The sequence below is a fragment of the Falco punctatus genome, assembly GCF_963210335.1.
Source record: "Falco punctatus genome assembly, chromosome: 7".
In the NCBI taxonomy this organism is placed as follows: domain Eukaryota; kingdom Metazoa; phylum Chordata; class Aves; order Falconiformes; family Falconidae; genus Falco; species Falco punctatus.
The window spans coordinates 30255702-30277360 of NC_137587.1; the positions used below are offsets into that span (position 1 = coordinate 30255702).

At 40.8% G+C, this 21659-nt stretch overlaps 1 protein-coding gene across 2 annotated transcripts in view; it reads right to left on the reverse strand.

The window, feature by feature from the left end:
* Window positions 1–6480: 6480 nt before the first annotated feature.
* The window catches only part of TTC7B (tetratricopeptide repeat domain 7B), a 154835-nt gene continuing 139656 nt past the window's right edge, over window positions 6481–21659 (reverse strand). For both annotated transcript variants that reach the window (XM_080396701.1, XM_080396700.1), the window contains one exon: window positions 6481–7482. In XM_080396701.1, the coding sequence (XP_080252827.1) occupies window positions 7261–7482 (222 nt within the window). In that variant the 3' untranslated portion in view covers window positions 6481–7260. The remainder of the gene's footprint in view (window positions 7483–21659) is intronic.

A 21659-nucleotide genomic window follows, 5' to 3' on the forward strand; every position in this document is an offset into this window, starting at 1 on the left:
GCACCACTTTGCTGCAGTCCCCTCGGGCTTGGTGTGCAGATGTGCCCAGACCATGCCTCCTAACACCAGCACAGCAGTGACAGCACCCAGGCATGGCTGCAGCGACCTTTGCCAGCCCCACTGGAGCTGCCAGCTGGGCTACAACAGCCCAGAAGTCACAGCTTTCACCCAGTCAGTAGGATAGTCCAGTCTGGGCTGGCGGGATCTGGACCCACAGCAGAGGAAGGCTGGTAGGCAGCAGGGTAAGGAGGGGACTGAAGGAGAAAGCACCCCCCTTTGGAAGCTAGCTGCCCTGCCAGGAGGAGGACAGGGCTCACAGCGGCCACAGGGTGTAGCAGAGTAAGGCCCTTGCCAGCAGCCTGGCGAGTGAAACTTGGCGAGTGTGAAACCTGGCGAGTACAGAGTCCCTGACTGGCAGAATACATTTTTGTTTTTTTTTTTTCTTTTCTCTAAGTCAGTGACTAAGATAAACTCCAAAACAGAGTCACGGATACCACAGTAAAATTTCTGCAAAAAATTCAGAAAACCTGAATTTTACCAAATGAGGAAAACTGGCAATTTTAGGACCACTCAATATAATGCTGATGCTGGCTAAATAAAAGCTTATCGCAGAACCAAGCTGAACCTGAATGCTGCATCTCTGGCCGTACTGCCATACCATGTAATTTTTCCTGCCTTTCTTTTTGCAAGCTATTTATACCACCCCCACTTCATGTAGGCTGCAGCTGCCGCTGTGCCCGAGAGTCTCAGGCCAAGCGAGCTGCTCTCTGGAGGATGCTTTCTTCTAGGAATCAGGACACAAAAGCCGTTGGAGCGCATTGTTCGGCATCTCCCAGTGAAAGGGGAAATCGAGGACAGAGAGCAGGGTGGAGGCAGTGCTTGTCACTGATCCCTGTTGCCCTTTGCACAGAAAGAAGGCTGAAGCATCAGAACATGAGAAGAGCATTGAAACACATGTAGTGGGGAGCAGAACAAAAAGGAGGCAGAATCTATGTCTGCATTTGAACTGCTTACAAAAAAGCTAACTCATACTTCCTCCAAGATGGTGGAAATTCCAGCTTTCCTGGAGCATGTGCCAGCCCTCAGGAGTACTCGTTAGCTGTCTTATGACTGTCCCCACTAAATCAGTGAGAACAGACTTGAGCTGATGCTGAATACTTCTGAAAATGTGTTATTGTCTCACCTTTGGCTGGAGCCTTTCAGGCATTTAGCTGCTGGGTGGGTAAGTACATTCAGTGCCTCTTTTCCCAGATGGAGTGAGGCTATTCAGGCAAAGTTCTCGCTTGCCATTGTTTGTATAGCCACATCACAAGGCCATCTCGTTGCTGCTGGATCTCTGGATTGCACAACAGTGCAGGCTTGTTGTGCACTCGGATTGTCACCTGGAGAACACCTCCGGTGTAGGCAAGGCTTGGCACAGGTCCCTTCTCTTTCAAACGAGAGTAAGATCCACAGACAGCCTTGCTACATCTCTAAACATAGCTAAGTGCATCCCAAATGCCGCAGTATATCACACCCAGTGAAAATCCTATTAGAAATGTCTGCAGAGGCTGGATGCTGACAGAGCTATCACACGAGCACGGCTAGACTGCTGGGACAGTGTCCATCATTGCCAGAGCCCTGTGTTCTATTGGCCTAATTTGGGTCTACAGCGAGAGAATGATTAAAAAACTGCAATCCATGATATGCAGCACTGAATGTTTGGTGGTGATAATGGCCAAGAATCACAAATTAAGTCCATTTTGGGGCCAGTAAAGGAAATAGTTGTGCAACAGCATCATTTCCTATGCAAATTCTCTACAGACAGGGAATCAAGGTCCGAGATAAGAATCACAGGGTGAGGCTGATACTCACTGAGGTATGTTGGCCTTAAAGAGTTTTGTGTCTTCTCAGTTGTGGCCTAGGTGATCTGTGCCTCCTTTCCTCTAGCACTTCTAACAAGGCTGGGAGCTACTAGGTTTAGGTTACTGCTAGACACCAACTTATGAATTCTTGTGGTGCATTTGTAAGCTACAGTGAGCAAAGTCCACATTATTTCAGAACAAGAACATCCACGTAGGCATGCAGTATATTTTTATCTTACAGATTACCAGCATCACAGTTGTAATGAATGCATTTTAACTTCCCTGAGCATCTCTATTATCATCCAGTCTCTATTTTTCAAACTATAATGTAACAAGAGCACAACTATAATGTAACAGTAGCATAACACCTCAGGCTACTATTCACAGCAAAGGCATCTCAGCTGGGAACAGAAACCCACCATGCTCTTTCCTATTGTGTTCCTTAGGGCGAGGCAGCCAGGACAAGAAAACTACCTTGTGAGTACATGAGACCCAGCTGGGAACTGCCAGAGTAACTAACCTGTGCTCCGCCACCCCACTTCAGCCTTTGTTTTGATGAAAACAGTGAGGGAGACAACAGTGCAGGTTCTCAACAGGTATAATCCAACCTACCTAATCACTGGCAATTTCTGAAATGGGCTCACATCACCTCCCCGCTTCCACTGCCTCCTCTGCAGTAAAAAAAAAACAAAACTCAAAAGTACCAGCTATGAGCACGGTGAGCTGGTCTGACTCACGCTGTAGCCTCACACTCACCAGGCATAACACAGCAGGAGCAAAGCAAATGCAGGGACAAGGTCTGCTGTTCAACAGCAGCTGCCATTGGTTTGGGTCAGGCATAAGATGAAGTTGCACCATAACCTGGCATCTAAGACATGTTTTGGTTAACCCTTTCTGTTGCTGAAGCTCAGCCTTGCAGTACAGGATTCTTCAGGTGAAGCCTCTAACCCAAACCAGGCAATTAAGAACACGCCAGAGTTCCCCGGCAGTAGGAGATGGAAACTGCGCAAAGGTTTGTTTGCATCTGCTGGTGGGCTCTCTCTGGGGTTTTTCATAAGCCAGAGGTTGTGCCTACTCCCTTTTTTATTTTTAATCTCTCAGATGCCAATGCTAGCTGAGTCTGCACACATCATGAAGAAAATCGTTGGCAAACAGCTGTTGTGGTTTACTGCTTCATGCAGCGCTGCCACCCTGTGCAACTCCTGTCCGGGGAGGCAGGGCCGTGGGCAGGAGCACCTGCCCTGGACACCTGGCTTCCCGCAGGCTGGCCACCAGCGTGGGCAAGTACCACGGAAGCAGGGCAGTGGGATCAGCAAGTAAGAGGGACTTATCCCCAAAGCACATATGTGGGAAGAAGCGATATTAGCTTAAAAGCGTGTAGGTCCTGTATCAATGAAGGCAGTTGCTGGGTGCTTTGGTCATAGGACCTGCCCTGCAGGTTACAGGGTTCCCGTTCCAGCACCCAGGAGTTTGTTACCTTAAAAGCTTGCTTGCAAGATTAAAAAGAAGAAATAAAAAAGAAAACCTTCTAGAAGGGACCCTTAAAAAAAAATTGGTCAGAAGATTGCTGTTTTACTCCAGATAAAGAGCTATTTTTGCCAGACAGTTGAAAGGAAAGCCACTTGTTGTTTTATGGCCTCTGTTGCCCCCTCCAGTCCTACATTAGTAGTTGGTGCTGTTTGGAAAACAACAATCCTGGGAAAACCTGCACTAATAATAATATCTCAGGCTCATTATTTGATATACGTCTGACACAAGCTGGAGGTGAAAATTTGGGTCAGAATTTCCTTTTCCGGTACCGCCAACATTCTATCGGAAAAGCAAAGCCTGTTTATCAAAGAGGCAGCTCTACAGGTACCGAAGCAAACTCACAGGGGAACTTTGAGGCCTCTCAAAACTTTCTGCTCTAAGTGTAAAATGCACCTGTAACTTCACTTTCTCTAGCTGGTGAGCACGTGCGTACACGTGTGTATAAAATAATCACAAAAAATTTTTGTATTTTTCCACCATTTTTCTCTTTGGTGGCAAGCCCGAGGGCACACACGCTAACCCACTGCGCAGTCAGAGCTTTCATCACGTGCAGCAGAGTTTGTTGTTACACTCTGGCACGTGCTTAATATACCAAATGTTAATAATTTCAAGTAGCACAAGCACACTGCGGAGCAAGGGAAGTCTCCTCTGAAACCTGCTATTCCAGTCTTATGGATAAGAGAAGTGTATTTTGTCCCTTTTGAAAGGCTGGAGATCTCAAGCTTGTACAATCTGTCATTATGGTGATACGGTTAAGAGTGCTTGACAATGCAATTTAATAACCATTTTAAACCGGTGCAAGTACGGAAGTCCTGTTTTCTCTTCTGCACGTTAGTGTCACTACCCGTGCAGTAAATAAGACAAAAGAACTACCTGAAACCTTTACTAGGCTTCTATTCAAAGCTTGGTAAAACCCTGGGGCAAGGGAGCAAGAGAGCAAGGGGTTGGCTTAGATTTCAGCTGGATCAATCCTTGATTGATCTCACCATTCATCTCAACAGCTATTATTTGTGACACAGGCTGGGGGAGCAACAGCACACATGGATTTGGTCAGCCACAAAGTCCAGGAGCAACCCTCAGGCAGATGACACTGACGCACTGGCACCAAGGGGAATACTTCCCTGGGACTGGCTGTTCACACTGGCATCCCTTGTTACAGTCCTGTGACTATGATACCACAGCTGTCCGAGAGCAGATTGCAAAAGGCAGATCTTTCTGTACATCAGCTAAAAACCCAAAAATATTCTTGGCCTTCTTAATTAAAAAAAAAATTACAGCTGTAAAACCTAGTAACTTTTCTTTTTAAGTTGAAAACTATGTTTAAACAAGTGTTGCTGTTTAATTCATATGCTGCAAAGATTTCCACTTCTGCCTGAAATTTCCTAAATGTAGGGTCTTACAGTGATAATCCATTTTTAAAAATAGGCAGCTGAAGCTATTCCCAAGAGGTAGAAGCTTGTGGATTTACAGTGAAACTGATTCCAGTGTAAGAAAAAGGAAACAGATATTCAGGTTCACCTGATATGCACAACAGTGGTGACAACTTCTCCACTAATAAAAGACATGACACAATTAGATTGCTAACCTTTCCACTTTGGGAGTTTAATACAAGAGGCCAGGACTTTAAATGAAATGAGAAGAATTAAAGCTAATTCCTACTACAGAATTATCCTCCACTTTTGTCTGAAGTCCTCTTGAGAAAGACCATCAGCCTCAGATCTAGGTGCAAACTGCCTTGTTAGAAAAGCTTTGATATTATAATAAAAAGTGACTAAATATTGTGGAGCATGCCTGTGAAAGGTATTACAAATTTAAGTAGCTGAATTGAGATAGCAGAAAGGCTCAGGAGGAATTGAATTAAACAAATAAAGGTTTTGTAGTATCTTCTGGTACATCAGGTATCATATAGTGGGTGCTAAAAAGACAGCAGCAGTGCCAGAGTATATACTATGAGCTGGGACTAGAAAAGAGAGAACAGCTGGCAAACAGAAAGGAGGGGGAAAAAAAAGAGAAAAAAAAAAAAGGCACCAAGGACAGTAGGAAGAAAACATACAAAACAGGGACTTTAAAAGGGGAAGGAAAACTTTGATGTTTTCGCAGTGAGCGAGTGAAACAATTATTACTGGCTTTTAAATAGATTTGGCAACGCTACCTATTACAGGGGTTTGGTCCATTTTACAGAGAACATATGGTCCAAGCACTAAGCAGATACAACCTGAAAGCAGCCTCAAGCCATGCCAGGCGGGGGGGAAGAGAGGCAAAACTGAAGAGCTCCCCCAAATTTAAGTCTTCTGCCTGAGTTTGAAGATGCTCAGTGGAGCGTGCAGAGCCTGTGTCGCAGTGAGGATCCTCCATGCATTTGAGGTGAGTAAGCTCTCTGGTAAGTGACAAAGAAAAACACGTGCCATTATTTTTCTGAATCGTCTGCTATCTAGGGCAAAGCACTTTAAAACTGTTTCTTGTGACAAATCAGGCAAATACCAAGAAGCACCCATTCTAATAGGGAACCTGGAACTCCTCCCAGGCTCCATACAAGCCCAGCATTGTAAGAGACCAGACACCAGACTATCCCAGCTCACACCCCCTGAATATCCATTGCAACAAATGACTCCTCTCCACGTATCCCAGAGAAACTCTGGCAAGTACTCACCTCCTAAACATCTGGCCCTATTACTACTATGGCAGTAGCATGTTACCAGCCAACCTTTCCTTCAAGCGATGCAAAGTGCAGGAGATGTTGAGAAAGAACTACAAAGGCAGGTAAAGAAAACTGAAAAATAGTGGGTAAACATTTAACATGCTCCTCCCAAGCACTACCAAGGTATATGTAAAGACCACGTATTATGTAGAGGCAGAGTAATCTGGCTTCATCAAGAGCTGGAGTGAAAAGAATAAAAAAGTGTGAACATTTAAGGAAACCTGAAATCTAAGTTAACAATACGATTAGCAAAGAGTATAGCAGCCTCTTTTCTCTAGGCTGGCCTCAGGGCATCTAATTCTGGTGTCATTAATCTTCAAGCCCAGCCAGCCACAGGCCCCAGATTATAAAAATGCATTCACAAGCCACCTATTTCCCCCTGGGTTCTTAACCAGGACACAGGAGAGGTTCCATTTAAAAATCATTTTATTATTAACATAATCTTCCCATTTAGCCAAGTGTGGGTCATGTATAAGGAATGTCAGTAAATATTCCATTTGAGGCTTCTTTTTACATATTTCCATTGATAAATAAACTCTGAATTCACATAAAAAAGTTAAACTTAAATAACTAATATATTTTTTTGTAACAGGCATACATTGGTAAAATATAAATATTCTTGTACTCAGCCTTTGCTCTAAATAGAGATAACAGTTAGCCACACATCACAGTTATTAACAACTAAAACCAAGAACTCAACTGATTTTCTGGCCTGGACTAAAATAGAGATGGAAACAGAAAATTCACATTTTGACTTCGGGCCAAAAGAGGTTGAGAGGCAGGAAGAGAACGGTTTTATTAACAGCCTTGTTAAAAATAGTCTGCTCTGCCACTGAATTTTAACTTATTCTACATTTGGTAGTTGATTCCATTATAATTTTATGTAACAATCAAGTATCACTAACAAAATATGGCACATCATCCATGAACAATGTAATGATGTTTTAAAACTACCGGGGCAAAAATGTAGGCGATATGAGTGATTTGGTTCTGGCTAGCCGTTTTGTTCTCTCAGTCTAACATTAATATATTGCATCACATCACTGTTTTGGCCACTTTCCCACAACAGACTGGTGTTTGTTACCTGCAGCACTAAAGTTTTGCAAACTAACCAGTTACCAGGCAGCCTGATACACTGGGTTTCCTCACCCAGAAGTCAGACCAGAATCGGCTGATCGAGGTGCCCTCTCAAAGGACTCTGGGGATGATGGTAAAAGGGACCACAGGACTGCTGGCTTCCAGCTCCAGTGCTGTCAGAAAGCATTCAGTGGCAGCATCATCATTGCCTTGAGCCTGCAGCACCTCTCCCAGGCCGTTCCAGACCTCATGGGCCGTGGAGTTCACCTGGACGGCATCTCTGAGAATCTTCTCTGCCAAGCTATAGCGCCCGAGCTGGTGAAGTATCAGAGCCTGCAAGAAAACAAAGGAAAAATGGTTGAGGTTGGCCAGCAGGACTTTCCTGAAGCTCAAATGGTATGCTGCAACAGTGAAATAAGCATAGGTAGCTCTTGGGTTCAAAGTGTTACAGACTATATAATAGTTTTTTGTTTGTGTTTTCTTTCTTTTTTAAAAAAAAAAAAATAAAAGAAAAGAAACAACCTGAAGCAGGCCTGGAGCAAAGATCGTAAGGATGAAGCAGGCCTGGAGCAAAGATCGTAAGGACCTGAGCTTTTGTGGCAAGATCCCACATCTAATGTCCTGCTAAGGCGTGTGCCCTGAAGTGTTTGTATCCTACCTGCACACCTCAGCACCCAGCTCATGTCTTATAGCATCTGAGATCATACACATGGCACCATCCGCTCTCTGGGATGGCAGTAACAGAACCAAGTTCAGCCCAATGGGCAACAGCCACAGTATCTGACTCAATCTGTGGAACGGGAAGCATGCTGGGACTAATACTGCACCAGTAGTGCATGTAAGGGTCCAGCAGGCAGAGAACTTCCTCAAGAGATTCCTAGACAGAGATTCCTAGACAGAGATTCTTCATCCTCTTCTGTGGGATGGGATACAAATCAATACCACACAACCCAAGAGGATGTCCAAACCCACTAGGATACGGGCTGAATGAGGCGGTGGAAATCTCCATCCATCACATTCAGCTATGTTACTGTAACAGAAAAGTCATGGAATGATGCAGTAAGAGCGCTTTATTCCAGGATTATAATAATCCTAACAAAGTTAGGCATTTTTTCCTTGTGATTCTGTATTACAAAAGGCATATGGACCACAAATCTTTGTTTCCCAGAGAGGTGTCCTGATTACATGCTTACGGATTCTCTGTGACTTCTCCCCTCCCAGCCCCCACTCCTTGGACCATGGATTCTTTTATTTCTCCTGTACCTCTGTCCCTCAAATCCTTATCAGCCTAAGTGCTGGTGACTAGAAAGTACTAAAATTCTATGCAAACCCTGAATTATCCACCATACGTTTCTGGAATTCTGCCCACGAGGCTGACTTTCAGCATGGGCAGACTGCTAACTCCATCCTACAGTGTGACAGAGCAGACCATGCTCTGAAGAACGATATAAAGAACTCTGTATAGTATTGGCAAGTAAATAAATAAATGCAATAAAGGCTAATTTCTATCAGCCTAGCAGATGTTCTCACATAAAGGTGCTAGAGGGCTTTTCTCGTTTTGTTTTTTTGAGCTGTCAAGTGAGTCAGCATTTCCACAGCAAGTGAACAGTACTTCCAATCAAAAAATCAGATAACTCTCAGGGTTGGTGTTTTTTCCCTGCAGGAAAGTGATTGTCAGTGACTGGTAGGTATCAGATGTGAAACTACAAAAAAAGAAGCAAGGAGGTGGAATATATAAAGGTGGTGTGGCTGCATGTACCTAGCCTTAGTAAAATTAAAGTGTTCATTTTCAAGACAAGTTTCTCTGATTTTCAAAAATCTTCCTTTTTTATTTGAAGATTTGTATATTATATACTAATAAACATGTGATTTCTTTGAATATTGATAATACTTTTTTTTCCTAAATATGTCAGAGTATTTTCCCCACTTGCTAAGGACACAAGCTGCTCTTTTCAAGGCCAAAGGAAACAATCAGATTTTGCAGATGTAAGCCTGTTGATGGGAACAGAAACATGTTATGTCACATCTGCCCTATTCTGTATGGAAAAAAGCGTGGCTGAGATTTTCCAGGTGATAGAACTAGGGCAAATACAAGCTGTTTGCCTGCTGTTATTCTTTTCAAAGAATATAAGCTATTTAGCACTGGTGAAGGACCTGCTCTTGCACGGGCAATGAGGTCACATCCTGTACCCTCACGTTTTGAGGGCACAGCTTTTTAGAGGGAGAGTCTCCCAAAAGTCAGTCTGTCACGGGTGTCTCAGGCTGGGATGGTATGAGGAATCCTGCCTTGGGTAGCAGTACCGGGAGAATGAGCTTTGATTCCAAAGAAGCAATGTGGAGATAATGAGACTTGTTTCACGCAGAGCATCAAAAGGTCAGTGACATTTGGTCACTACAGCTGTAGGCAGAGCTTGAACAAGTGATCTAGAGAAAGAAGACATGATACTCTGATTCGTTAGTTCTCTCAGAATAATGGTCAGATATCATATATTGCAAGTGTCCAGTTTGTAGATCTTCCTGGATTACTTTTAAAATTCCAAGGCACAGAACACTTCATATCGTTCACGGTCCTTGATTGACTTAGCCCTGTCAAGCATTAGACTGCAGATCCCAGGGAGAAGGAGCAGGCCTGCCTATCACGCAGCAACATCCTTCACACCATCACTCATCCAAGCAAACTGACCTCCAGATTACCAGCTGTCAGCATATGCTTGTTCTCTGCACCAAACCCTTCAGGAACAAAACTCAAAACCCAAACCACTAAAACAAAAAAACCCTAAAAAAATTCTCAAACCAAAACTCCTCTAAGACTTCCCAGAAATCAATACAAATTATCCTAGTCCTTCACGGTGTATTTTCCTTTGCTTCCTAACCGGAAACAAAATCTCGAAGCTACCAGTTCTGGCCTTTACCTATTTAGCAGCAAATGTACAGACAACATTTATCTGCAGAATAATCTTACACCTCTTGCTTTATGGCTGGAGATGGGATTGAACAACCCATCGACTCTGCAGAAACACAGAGGGGTACCTAAGTGACATATGGCTCGCACCTTCAGACTTGGCATCTTAGTTTAAAACCTAAGCAGAATGCCTTCTCCCTATATCCTCTTTATAAACAGGCACATATACTTTTAAAAAAATAAATATGATAGGAATTCTGGAATGTAAATAAGTTAGAAAAACTGCTATATAATAATTTCAGTAAATAATAAGAAATGTAAGTAGGAAAACACCCATTCTACAAAAGAGGATGAAAACAGTAAGCTCCTAAGGAATTACAAAAACCTAAGCAACCTGTTTGTTCTTTGTACATTTTTGTGTGCTGCAGCACTTGACAGGTGTTTAAAACAACTGCTGGCACCCTGCTAGGAGAAAGCAGGATCTTTCCTGCTATCGCACCTCTTTCCCATGAAAGACAAATAAATTTATGACATTTGCTTCTAACACAGTTATTAAAGCTTCTGATGTGTGTGGGCTTCTTAATTTTGCAGCTCAGTACAAATTTTGTTTATTATTTTCGCCTGTGTTTGGTCTGCTGAGAATTCTGGGGTTCTTTTAGGGTTGTTCTTGGGTTTTTTTCTGGCAAACCACTCATCTTCCCTAAGTGCATTAAGGCTTCCAGCTTCTGTGTGTTCAGGATTTTATTATGTTTTAAACTCTCTAAGTAAATCTTACTTTTCTTTCAGCCAGTTCTACATTGTAGAGATTGTGTTTGTAACTCAAAAAACTCCAAGAGAAAACTCTGATCAGAAGTGGCACACAGGTGGAAAGGGAAGGGAATCTCTGAAGAAACAAGAGACCTTTTTGTGTCATCATCACAAGAAGTGAAAGCAGTGCTTCATGTCTCCAATTCCTTGATATTTATACCAGCCACTTTGAATAATCCACAATACTCATGGAGACCCTGCAGGGGCTGGCTTCCTCAAAAAGAGCATCACTGTGCACTGCCTGTGACAGGGAGCACTGTAGTCACTACAAACAAGGTTCTACGCAAGCTTCACATCACAACAGAACAAAACCCTCTAGGAATTAATAAAAACAGGAGGGGAAAGCGCTTCCAGCTTTCTTCTCTGCCACAAGTTATTTTCAAGATCTTGCCAATTCTATCCCCATCCAGTCTGGAGGCTCGGGCTCCCTCTAGGTGGTCAATGATTTCACACATTTTCTCCCTCAATCATCACCCTCACGCTTCACCTTACATTGCCCCACATACAAAACTACTGTTCTTTGTTTATTTCACCAAAGCATCTGTCCAAGGATTGTTTTTATACTGCTCAGCCAAACAGGGCCCTACCCCTGACTGAAGGCCCTTGGCACTGTTGTCAGAACAGAAGTAATTTGTTATTTATTCCTCAGTATCTCCTAGGCACCTACACAAATACAGCCCGGAAAAATACCTACTGAGTCTGAATAGGCAGGAATATCTTAATGTACCATCCAAAACATTTGGCTGAATAACTTTCATTTATACTTACCTTGCATGCGTTAAGGAATGGGAATTTTAACTTCTGTATTTTGTATATTGTCTTGGGACTAATCATGTTTAGTGTTTTAATTAATGACATCACAAGAATTATGAAAGTGGTGATACAAGTAGCTAAGAAAAAGTTAAGAGGATACAGAAGCAACAGGCTGATCATGAGAACTAGGATAACAGAAATATGCCAAAAGTCAGTAAAACAAAGTGGAAAATAACACAACAGTAACACAATAATTCTGCAGCATGGTAGAAGCCTGTCAACCAAGCAGCGTGGGAGAAGGACTCGGATATATCCCGCAACCACAGGACGACAGTGTGAAAAGGTGCCAGTGTGAAAGAGGGAAAACTCAAGTGACATCAGGAGAGGTTTCCAGTAGAGAGTAGGAGAGCAGAGATGTTGGCAGCTGTGCCCCCTTGTCCACCTTGTGCAGTCGCTTCTATTCAAGAAAGGTCATTCAAACTGCAACAGGCACCAAAAATGACTATAGACACAATCAATAAAGATCTTCATTTACAGGAGGAGACTAACAGACTTGGTTTGTTTAACCTAGCAAATCAAAAGCTGAGAGGAGATGAAGGCTATAAAAACAGTAGAGAGAACAGAACAGAGAAAAACTATTTTAGAGAATAATGTTGGCACAAGAATACATGTGTATAAATTGGCTGTGAGTAAGTTTACCAAAAAAAGGTGAAAACATTCCTGGCAATTGGAGCAGAGGGATTTTGGAACAGCCTTCTACTTGCAGTAGCAGGGCACAAAATAGTGTTAAGACTGAGTGAATCCTACAGGAAAAGCTCACACGCTGTGATGGTTATGAGGAGACTTGTCCAGGGGGCCCGGGGAGCTTCCACTACTCCTCTTGCAGTATCAGGTGCCCTCTCAACTGTATTAAGAGGAGAGTGACAACATTTTCATGCCTATAGGATATTGCTACTCAATGCTTCTGTTCTAAGTACAACCTTCTTTTGATTCCTTGGGTTACATTGAAGAAGCAGGTGCACAGAAGTGTCCAACCAATGAATACAAAGATTAAAAAGCAAAATTATGGTTGGTATACAGCATATTTCTGAAAGAAGAAAACTAGCGTGACAAAGTTAATGGATTCTGAAATCTTTCAATCCATGAGGCCTTTTTAAAAAAAAGTAAACAAACAACTAACCCACACCATATTCACAGTCTTTTGGGCACAGAAAAATGTATAACGAAACTTTCAAATGCACGTCAGACAAGATGTTTAATCAGCATTCACTTCAACAGGACGTAAATCCTTACTCCACCTAGTTAACTTTCAGTATGTCACCTGTCTGTATCCGAGATAAACAAGATACCTGTAAAATTTGGTCTATGTTGGTGGCACAATAAAACCATTAATTACAATTAATACCTTCTTCAATAAGCCAGAATTATATTTTGATATATATTGCACATGTCAAAATTATATTTTGGCATAGTTATATTTTCCCTTGAGTTCAAGTTCAACATATTAAGGTTATTTTTCATTTAGCTAAATGTAAGCATTTTTAAAAGGAAAACCATTCAACTGAATTCTCATTTCCTAATGCAGCTTTACACAGTCTCCAAGTAAAACCTCTGGTTAGCAAAGGCATCGTTATTTATTAATAAAATGTTATCACTCAAGAATCTGAACAACTTGATACAAAAATCAATTGTATAATGCTGTAATTGCTTAAACAAGCATGTAGTGTAGTCTTCACTGCAAAGGTATCTTTTTTTCTGCAAATAGGCTTTCTCTCTTTGCAAATTATTCTGTCATAATGATTAACTAAACAGTCAATGAAAAAAAGACATCTAGTAAAATAAACACAGGACACAAATGGAAAACTACTTAAAATAGCTAATTTCTAATTCTGAAAACATGATTAAAACTAGCCATTTACAGGAGTCTGGTAAAGTCACTTTTTAAATTTGCTTTTAGGCAAATGAGAAGCTAACATTCAAATTTTTTCCATGGAACTAACTTTTTTAAAATTAAAAGCTGTAATTATCACCCATCATATGTCTCACCAAACCAGACCTTTACAATAAAGTGCAAAACAAGATTTGCAGTAACTGCAAAAAAAAAAAAAAAAAAAAAAAGGTAACACCATAAAGATCACTGTGGTTTCTTCAATGTGACTAAAAATTTCTGCTCAAGACAGCTAGAGTTTTCTTAAAGTTTAACTGTCTGACTACTTCTCCACTCCTCTTGGAAAATAAACAGTTCTCAATTTCAACAGGAGTACCACTTGTGATTTTTACTTTTATTCATTTGATATCAAGAGGAACTATTTCATTTTCTCTAAGAAAAACATAGACTATAGGCAGGAGATGTTCTCAAAAGCAATGAAATTCATTTCAAAGTGAAACAAATATAATGGGAACTTTGACCATGAGTCCATTTGCGCCTTTGTCTTCTTCAGAGAGGATGCTGAACTCAGCTCTGAACTCTAAAACTGGTAATTGGGAGAAATGGAGAGTACCAGAAGAAATGTTGCTGAACCACATGCAAAAAAGCACCAGAGATGCTTATGATGTTTAAGAATTGCAGCTTGTTGACCTGCAAAAGACTCAGTTATAGAGATTTGAGTTCTACCAGATCAGACCTACTAGGAAAAAATTAACATCTATGTGACTTGTTTGCTAAAGAGCTTCTAAATTTGTATGATGCAGACCTTATTTAGCTAAAAATTATCCCTCAGAGCTAAAAGTTTCCCTTGCAAAAACAACAGCTATAAGAAAACATTATAAGCATATGAAAATACAAAATGGACTGATTTTGCTTTTAATGATGAGAGCAGGGAGACAGAACAACAGTGGAACTACTACCTGCCTGCTTCACTGACGACCTGCTAAGCCCAGTAAGCTAGCAGCTGTAAATGTACAATTAGATACAGAGCTATACAGATGTGGAAAATTATGATTTAAAACTTACAATAAAAGGCCTAAAGAACTCACTACATCCAACTCTCCAGTAATTTTCCCAGTTCACTGTTTTATTTCTTTTAACAGGTCCCGGTCTGCCTAAGAGAGATTCAACTTTCAATTGTGGTATGCAGAAAGACATGATAGAAACATCCCATCTTATCTAAAAAACTTGAAAATTGAGGATTATGACCATAAACAGTTACAAAATTTAATATGCCACGTATGCATTGCAAATTCATATGCACTGTAATTTTAGCATCACAAAACTGCCCCTTGTTACATGCTGCTTTTTCAGCCTATTTTGCATGTGTTAAGGTGGCTGCTATTTTCAAACAAATCTATCAAACTTGAAGGTTTACCAGAGACTTGACAGTGTTATGCTATAATAATGAATCAGAAGAAGTGTTAGTGAGGCAAAATGAGAAGAATTTGTCATGATATATGGAAAAATAAGTAAAATGCTGCAGCTGATATTTCCCATCCGCTGTGATAAAAATAAACATTTTAATGTATTCTATAATCAATATTTTACACTTATGTAGAGTGAAATAGCACATTATTTATATACTATGCTCTCCTATTTTCCCCTTAGCTGATGAATTTGTGCTGAAACATGCCCATCTAATGGAAGTATGACTTTGCACAAGAAATCATTTATTAACTCCTTCTTTTGAAGGTGTATACAAAGAACAGTTGCATATTTAGTCATTGTAAGTAACTATTTTCTGCAAGTGCGAAAAAATTGTGACATGGTGCATCAGTTTGAAATAAGTCATTCCATCAGAAAAATGATGAGTAAACATAGTTCTGTCTGCAATGACAGACACAGATGCATTTTAATGCAGGGATTATGAAGGGTGCCCATTTTACAAGGTTTAAAAACAACTGGATTGACCACCAACGATTACAAGATTATTTTCCATAAAATAATTGAATATATTTTTTTTAATTGGAAAGTAAAATGTGACATATATATAATTTGTTTCCAAAACTCCTTAGCTTTTTTTCTCTAAAAATGCAATTCTTTTGAATAACAAAAAGCATTTCTTCAAATATACTCAAAATAAACCTTCCTAGCAGCTCAGTATGTTTTTTTTTTAAATGACAACCAGCTAGTAACACTGCAGCTCATCACTCACTAAACCAAAGCAAAGCAACTGAAGAACAAGTATGAACCTGTGCCTGCAGCCAACAGTTTTGTTCCTTGCCTGTCCCAAAACATTGCCTGTACTACGTGTCCCCTCCTGCCTTGTCCCCCTCACTTGCCCTCCTGGACCCCAGCACCCAGAACGCTGTGCCACCGCTGCAGCAAGTTTGCTATTTCTTTACCCTTCCCCCAGTGCCAACACACCCCCTAAGGTATCCGATTGCTTCCCCTTCTGCAAAACACTTGTTGCTAGGAGAAAACCTACTGCTTGGCAACAGATTTTTAAAACAACTTTGGCTTTGTTACTCACTGAACTTTAGATTGCCAGCATGAAATAACGAACGTGCATGGTTGTTAGTGCATCTGTGTATTTATAACCCCCTTGAAAACATCTGACCCCTTCCAATGGGGATGTGCTTGCCTTTTAGTTCCTTACTGTTCACAGCCCATAATGCAGAAAATTTCAAAACTGAAGTTTGTTTTTTAAAATTCCTCATCATAGCCTTCCACCAAAATGGAAGCTCTTGGGGGACTTCATTGCCTGTTGAGACAACATGATCTTGCGATAGCCTCCTGGAATTTTGATTTACACTTTATGGGAACATCCTATCAGCTTATAAAAACACAGCATGACTGCCACAATATATTGTGAGAAATCGACTATAGCAAACATACTGGAAACAAATAAAACACCTTACTGATACAGTGAAACCATTAGTGACTCCAGAGATTATCTTTTTATCACCATCTGAAAATTATACCGAGGGTCTTATTTCATACGCTTTATCTACATGCACGGTAAAACCACAACAGTTCTCCCTTCAGAAGTCGGATGGCTACAGCTCTGGCAAGTACTGCATCACTACTGGCACCAGGGAATAGTTACGTACAATCCTAGTCCTCAGATTATGGCCTGTCCTGAATTTGCAGTTCTTGTCACCTGGTGCAGATGTTTTACACCTCCTCCCAGCTGTGACACCATGACATGACACTGAAGCGTAAGTGATTCATCTCTCAATCACCTCCCTCCATCCCGAAACTCAGCAGCCATGTATCTTTCCCTCCCCTCCCTCCCAGCACTGAAACTGCATCAGTGTCTTCTCTCCTGTCCCACAAGCAAGAAAAGATAATTTCTGAGATGTACAGCATCCTTCAAGTACATATACACGTGCGCTGAAAACCAGTGCTGGAGATCACAGCTACAGACAGCGCTGCTTATGAAATGGGCCCACAGTAATTTCCTTAAGTGAGTATATTGTCATTCATTCACTCACCCCTTTTCCCCTATGCAGACATTTTACAGATGCAAGCGCATGACCTAACTACAGTATGTTCACTACTGAAATCCTACCATTTTACCAGTCTAATCTGTGGCTGTATTTCAATATTGCCTGGTTTCAAAAGCAACGCCAGGTTTACTACTGCATCATTATGCTACCTACGGAGACTGCTAGGTACTGCTTGTTACTGATGCCATTATTTCCCAGGTTTGAGTCAAAGGGTCAGAAGTAGAGAAAATTGTATTTTTGTTATTCGAGACTTAGGACCAACATAAAAGTGTTTTCAATACCCCAAAGAGGAAAAAAAACCCAAATCCTCCAAAATGCAGAATACAGTAGAGAAACAGAAAACCTCTGACCAAAATTCTTGAAAGAAGAAGCCTCCAAGTCAGCCCACTGAGTCAATATTCAAGCATTTGAGTAAAAGCTGGGTTTTTCACAAGAACTGTGGATACTGGGAATTCAGTGTCCTTAATCCACTGCCTAAAGACTAGATTTCAATTTAGAACATCTCAAGGTTCCTGGTTTTGAAAGCTTGTACTCAATGCAAAGTTATCATAATGTCAAGAAATTCATGTTCTTTTGTCCATCACTCAACTGCTGACAGAATCAAAGAATAAACAATAAGAAACAGCAAGCAACAACTTTTTAAGAAGCTGTTTTTCGTTAATGACTTCTTTTCTATAAAATCACAATGAACATACTGGTAGTGTGTGGATCCTGGAAATAGTAATTAGGAAAATTTATCAAATGTTGTAATGAAGAAATCAATCTGAGTCAGGGGAATAGCTTGTGTATCAAAAAGAAAAATCAGAGTTGCAGATCCAGCACTAGGTTCTGTGGTTAAAATTTGAAATTACTAGAACCGTCAGAGGTCAAATCACTTACTTCGGAGATCTTTAGCTAGATTGTCACTGTACTGAAAGCTAGCACTTGTAGTCTAGACTCATACACACTCAAGGCTACAGAAACTAGCCCTTCCTTGTCTGAACTTCTGAGACTATGGAAAAGGAATCAGAAGTGAATGATGCTGTTCTGAAGTATCTTTTCTGCATTTATCACGTGCATTTCTCTCAAATATTCTGACAAATGCTGCATTAAACATTCAGAGTCAGAACTGCAGTATAATATAAAAGATGACCAGTCCTATCATTATTAAAATAAAATAGAAACTCAAAGATTAAAGCACATTATTCACATTTTTATTCCTTTTGCCCTTAGCCAAAGAGACTTTTGCATGTAGAAGTACATACATACATAAGTTCTAACTATGGCTAATGTCACTGTTTCAAAAGTGCTATGACACAGCAGCACATACTACACTGGCATTGCAGTAGCCTCTAAGAAAAAGAGGTTATTTTTAATATAACATTAATAAATATGGTTTTAGAGCATCCTCAGGAAATGGCCCATTTCCTCCCCGCCAAAGCTGACATAAACTGCCATCTGCTCCTCAGGCTCCATGCACTACAATGGGAAGAGCCGTCTTCATGGCAGTCTGCAAAAACCTCACGGCATGAAAGGGAACGCATCTCCTTTCTCCCCCCCACCAGATTCTTAAATGAAAAGCAGAAGCTGTATGTAGACTGCTAACCTGTCAGTCTGACAGGACAACTGCCAGCAGATCCCTCTTTAAGGGAAGGCTATTTTCAGTGTGAAGGGAAGGCACACACCCTCCCATCTGCGCACCATCAGGCAGAGCAGCAGAGCCAAGCCTCAACCATTGCCTAAGAACGGGCTTTTAGCACTTGCAGAAAAATAAAACAAAACATTTATATACTGACTTACCTCTCACAAAACCTGAAAATTTGAATATACTGAAAACTAAGGAAAAAAGCTTTGTACATTTAAAGAGAGAAATCCAAGCAGTGGTATTTTGGAAAAAAAAAATTAAACGCACTAAAAATAACATTAATGTACCTTAACACATCAGCTTTTGGTAATACTAATCTGGAAGCAAACAGATAAATATCAGTATCACCTACCTTTTATAATCCAACTCCATAGAAGCCTATCAGGTTGACTCACAGCTATCTTTTTGTGGATCACTGTAATTTTTTTACTTAAAACTTGCCAAGAAGTAAGGTTATTTTCCTTTTAATTAACACCAGCTCAGAAGAGCCCTCTTAAGTCATTCATTTTGCTCCTCTGTTGTTACAGACAACCTTAGCACAGTATTTCTTGTTCCACAGTGTTTAGACTGTAAGTTTTACAAATCCACTCCAAATCGTCTTCCCAAACTACTCCCTAGCCAGTTTGCTTTCATTTGTTCCAGTGCCAATGTCACCTAGCCTTATTTTGATTATGCATGTTCCTCTCATGTTTACAAGGAGCATAAATTATTACTGAAGTCCCCTACTCCTCCCAGGGAGTGCTCCAGAGACTTTCCAGCGCAGTCACCTCGGTGCTCACCGTGTATAAGGACAACACTGATGTGAAGTTACAGGCCAGTTTTGTCACCCAGCCACTTGAGATTTACAAGAGAGTCACTAGCCAGCCTAGGAGGAAACCCCACATGAAACCAATGCTTTAGTTCACACTAAGGGAACGCTTGCCCTGTTGGCCAGTCTCAACTGGTTTTACTGGGTATGGCAGTCTCTGTATTTTGGGGACATGAAGCAGCCAGTGGAGCATGAAAAACACGACCTTCCATAAGGAAGGAGAAATATGTAGACTTACGAAATTAACGGTGAGACTACACTCTTGAAAAGATGGTGACATTGATAAGTGGGACAACATGAAGCCTTGTGTTGGGCTTGACTAACTCATGAACAATGAAGATGTAGCTCTTGCAGAACAACAGAGATGCAGCTTAGATCAACTAGTACCTCAGCCCTTTGTTCTCCCCAGTCATTTCCATACTCAGTGTTGCTCTTGCGTTTTATATTTGTGAATCATCGTATTTCTTTTTCTGAAGGGTCTCCAACTCTCACTTTTAATCAAACTGATGCCTTTTTCCTGCAACTGCTCTTCCCAAGCAGAGGTAGTATACTAACTATGCTACAATCTCTGTTAACTTAGGTTTCACTAAATATTACTGGACTAACGACTTGTTATTTCATCTGCTAGCTCTTCCAGAATTCTGGCCAACTCCTCTATACTCTTCCACCAGCAAGTACTTGCCACCATTTCTGTACTTTCATTTCCACTACTAATTTTACTTTTGCCATCCATGATAAATATCACATTCCTGTTAAAGATTGAGGCAAAAGACGAGTTTAATGCAGTTATGGACTGTTTATGAATGGTTACCCATCACTGCACTGATTGACACAGCATGTTAAATCATATGCTGTGGTTGGTTTATGGCTTTTGAAATCCATTTTCCAAACTGTATAATAAATTAGGGCACAAGGTTAGAATCTGCAGAGAAAATGTAATTCCAAATGCCGTTTCGCCCCCAGTCCTTTCCTTCGGTTAACTATTGTCAGCTGACAGGCAGCTGCTTCCCAGAGTGTCAGAATCTTTCCATTCGAGCCACTTTTCTAGTTCACTGGAGCACAGTTGGCAGGAAGAACAGAAGAATGGCAGAAGAGGCACTCCCACACAAAGCTAGGTTTTGATCAGAATAAGCAAACTGGGAAGTTAATGCTCACCGAGTGAAGCACTGAAATGCAGAGTGGCAGCTTCCACTTTCAAGGATAGGGACTACAGCAACAGTGTGGTTTGGTGGGGAAGGTGGGAATTCTGGAACTCAAGGCAGTCGCTGAGTCTGAGGTGAGATACAAACATTTCCTACCGGCTATTGTGTTAAACATCTGTGGATTTTATCTTCAGCAAAAATATTCAGAAATAAATGTTACATTAAATCGAATGTAATGCACATAGCAGAAAGACTACGCCTACTAATAAAACCTCCTCCAATTTTAGGAAGCTTAGGGCTTGATTCTGCAGCAAATGAGATGAGTTTGGATGCCCAGCCTAAAGCTACATGGTTTATTTTCTATAGAGATCACCAGCTGCTTACGCTATCATATCACAATTTTAAAGGAAATTAAATTCGATGTGTCAATTACTTTAATAGATCTGACAGCATTTCATATTGTTTCAGACTTTATATCAAGAACAGTTATTTCTGGCAACTGTAACCTACCAACTTCTGGCTAGGCGTTCCATTAACATGACAAAGCATAATCGCAGACTATATTTGTGTCATAGGGTTTCGTAGCCCTCTGGTAAGTCTTTGGGTCCTTGACCCTCATAATACCATCTGTTCCGATGCCATTGTGGCTACCACTTTTTCAAATGGTCATAAATTAAAACCCAGACAGAATCCCAAAGAAGCTATTGTCAGCTGTCAGGACAAACTAACAAGGACCATGACAAAATTGGGAACTTCAATGGCTGTGCAGCTGATATAGGTTCACTTGCTTGTTTTCTGAACATTTGTAACCCACTTGACAATGTCTGCCTTAATTTATTACTTGCCCCCATTTAGAAAATAAAGGGTTTTTCTTGAAAATAAGAGGATATACTTTTAAAACTATTTCTTTATTTTAAATTACCTCAAGTTAGCAAAAACCACTTACCAGCAGAGAAAATTTAATTCAGAAACCAAGGCAAAAGCAGTCCTCTCTTTGAGTAAGTCAGACCACCTCTGATAGAAGGCAAGAATTTTTCCGAATTTCTACCTAACACAACTTTTGACCATGTAGATTTAGAGCTCTGAAACCAT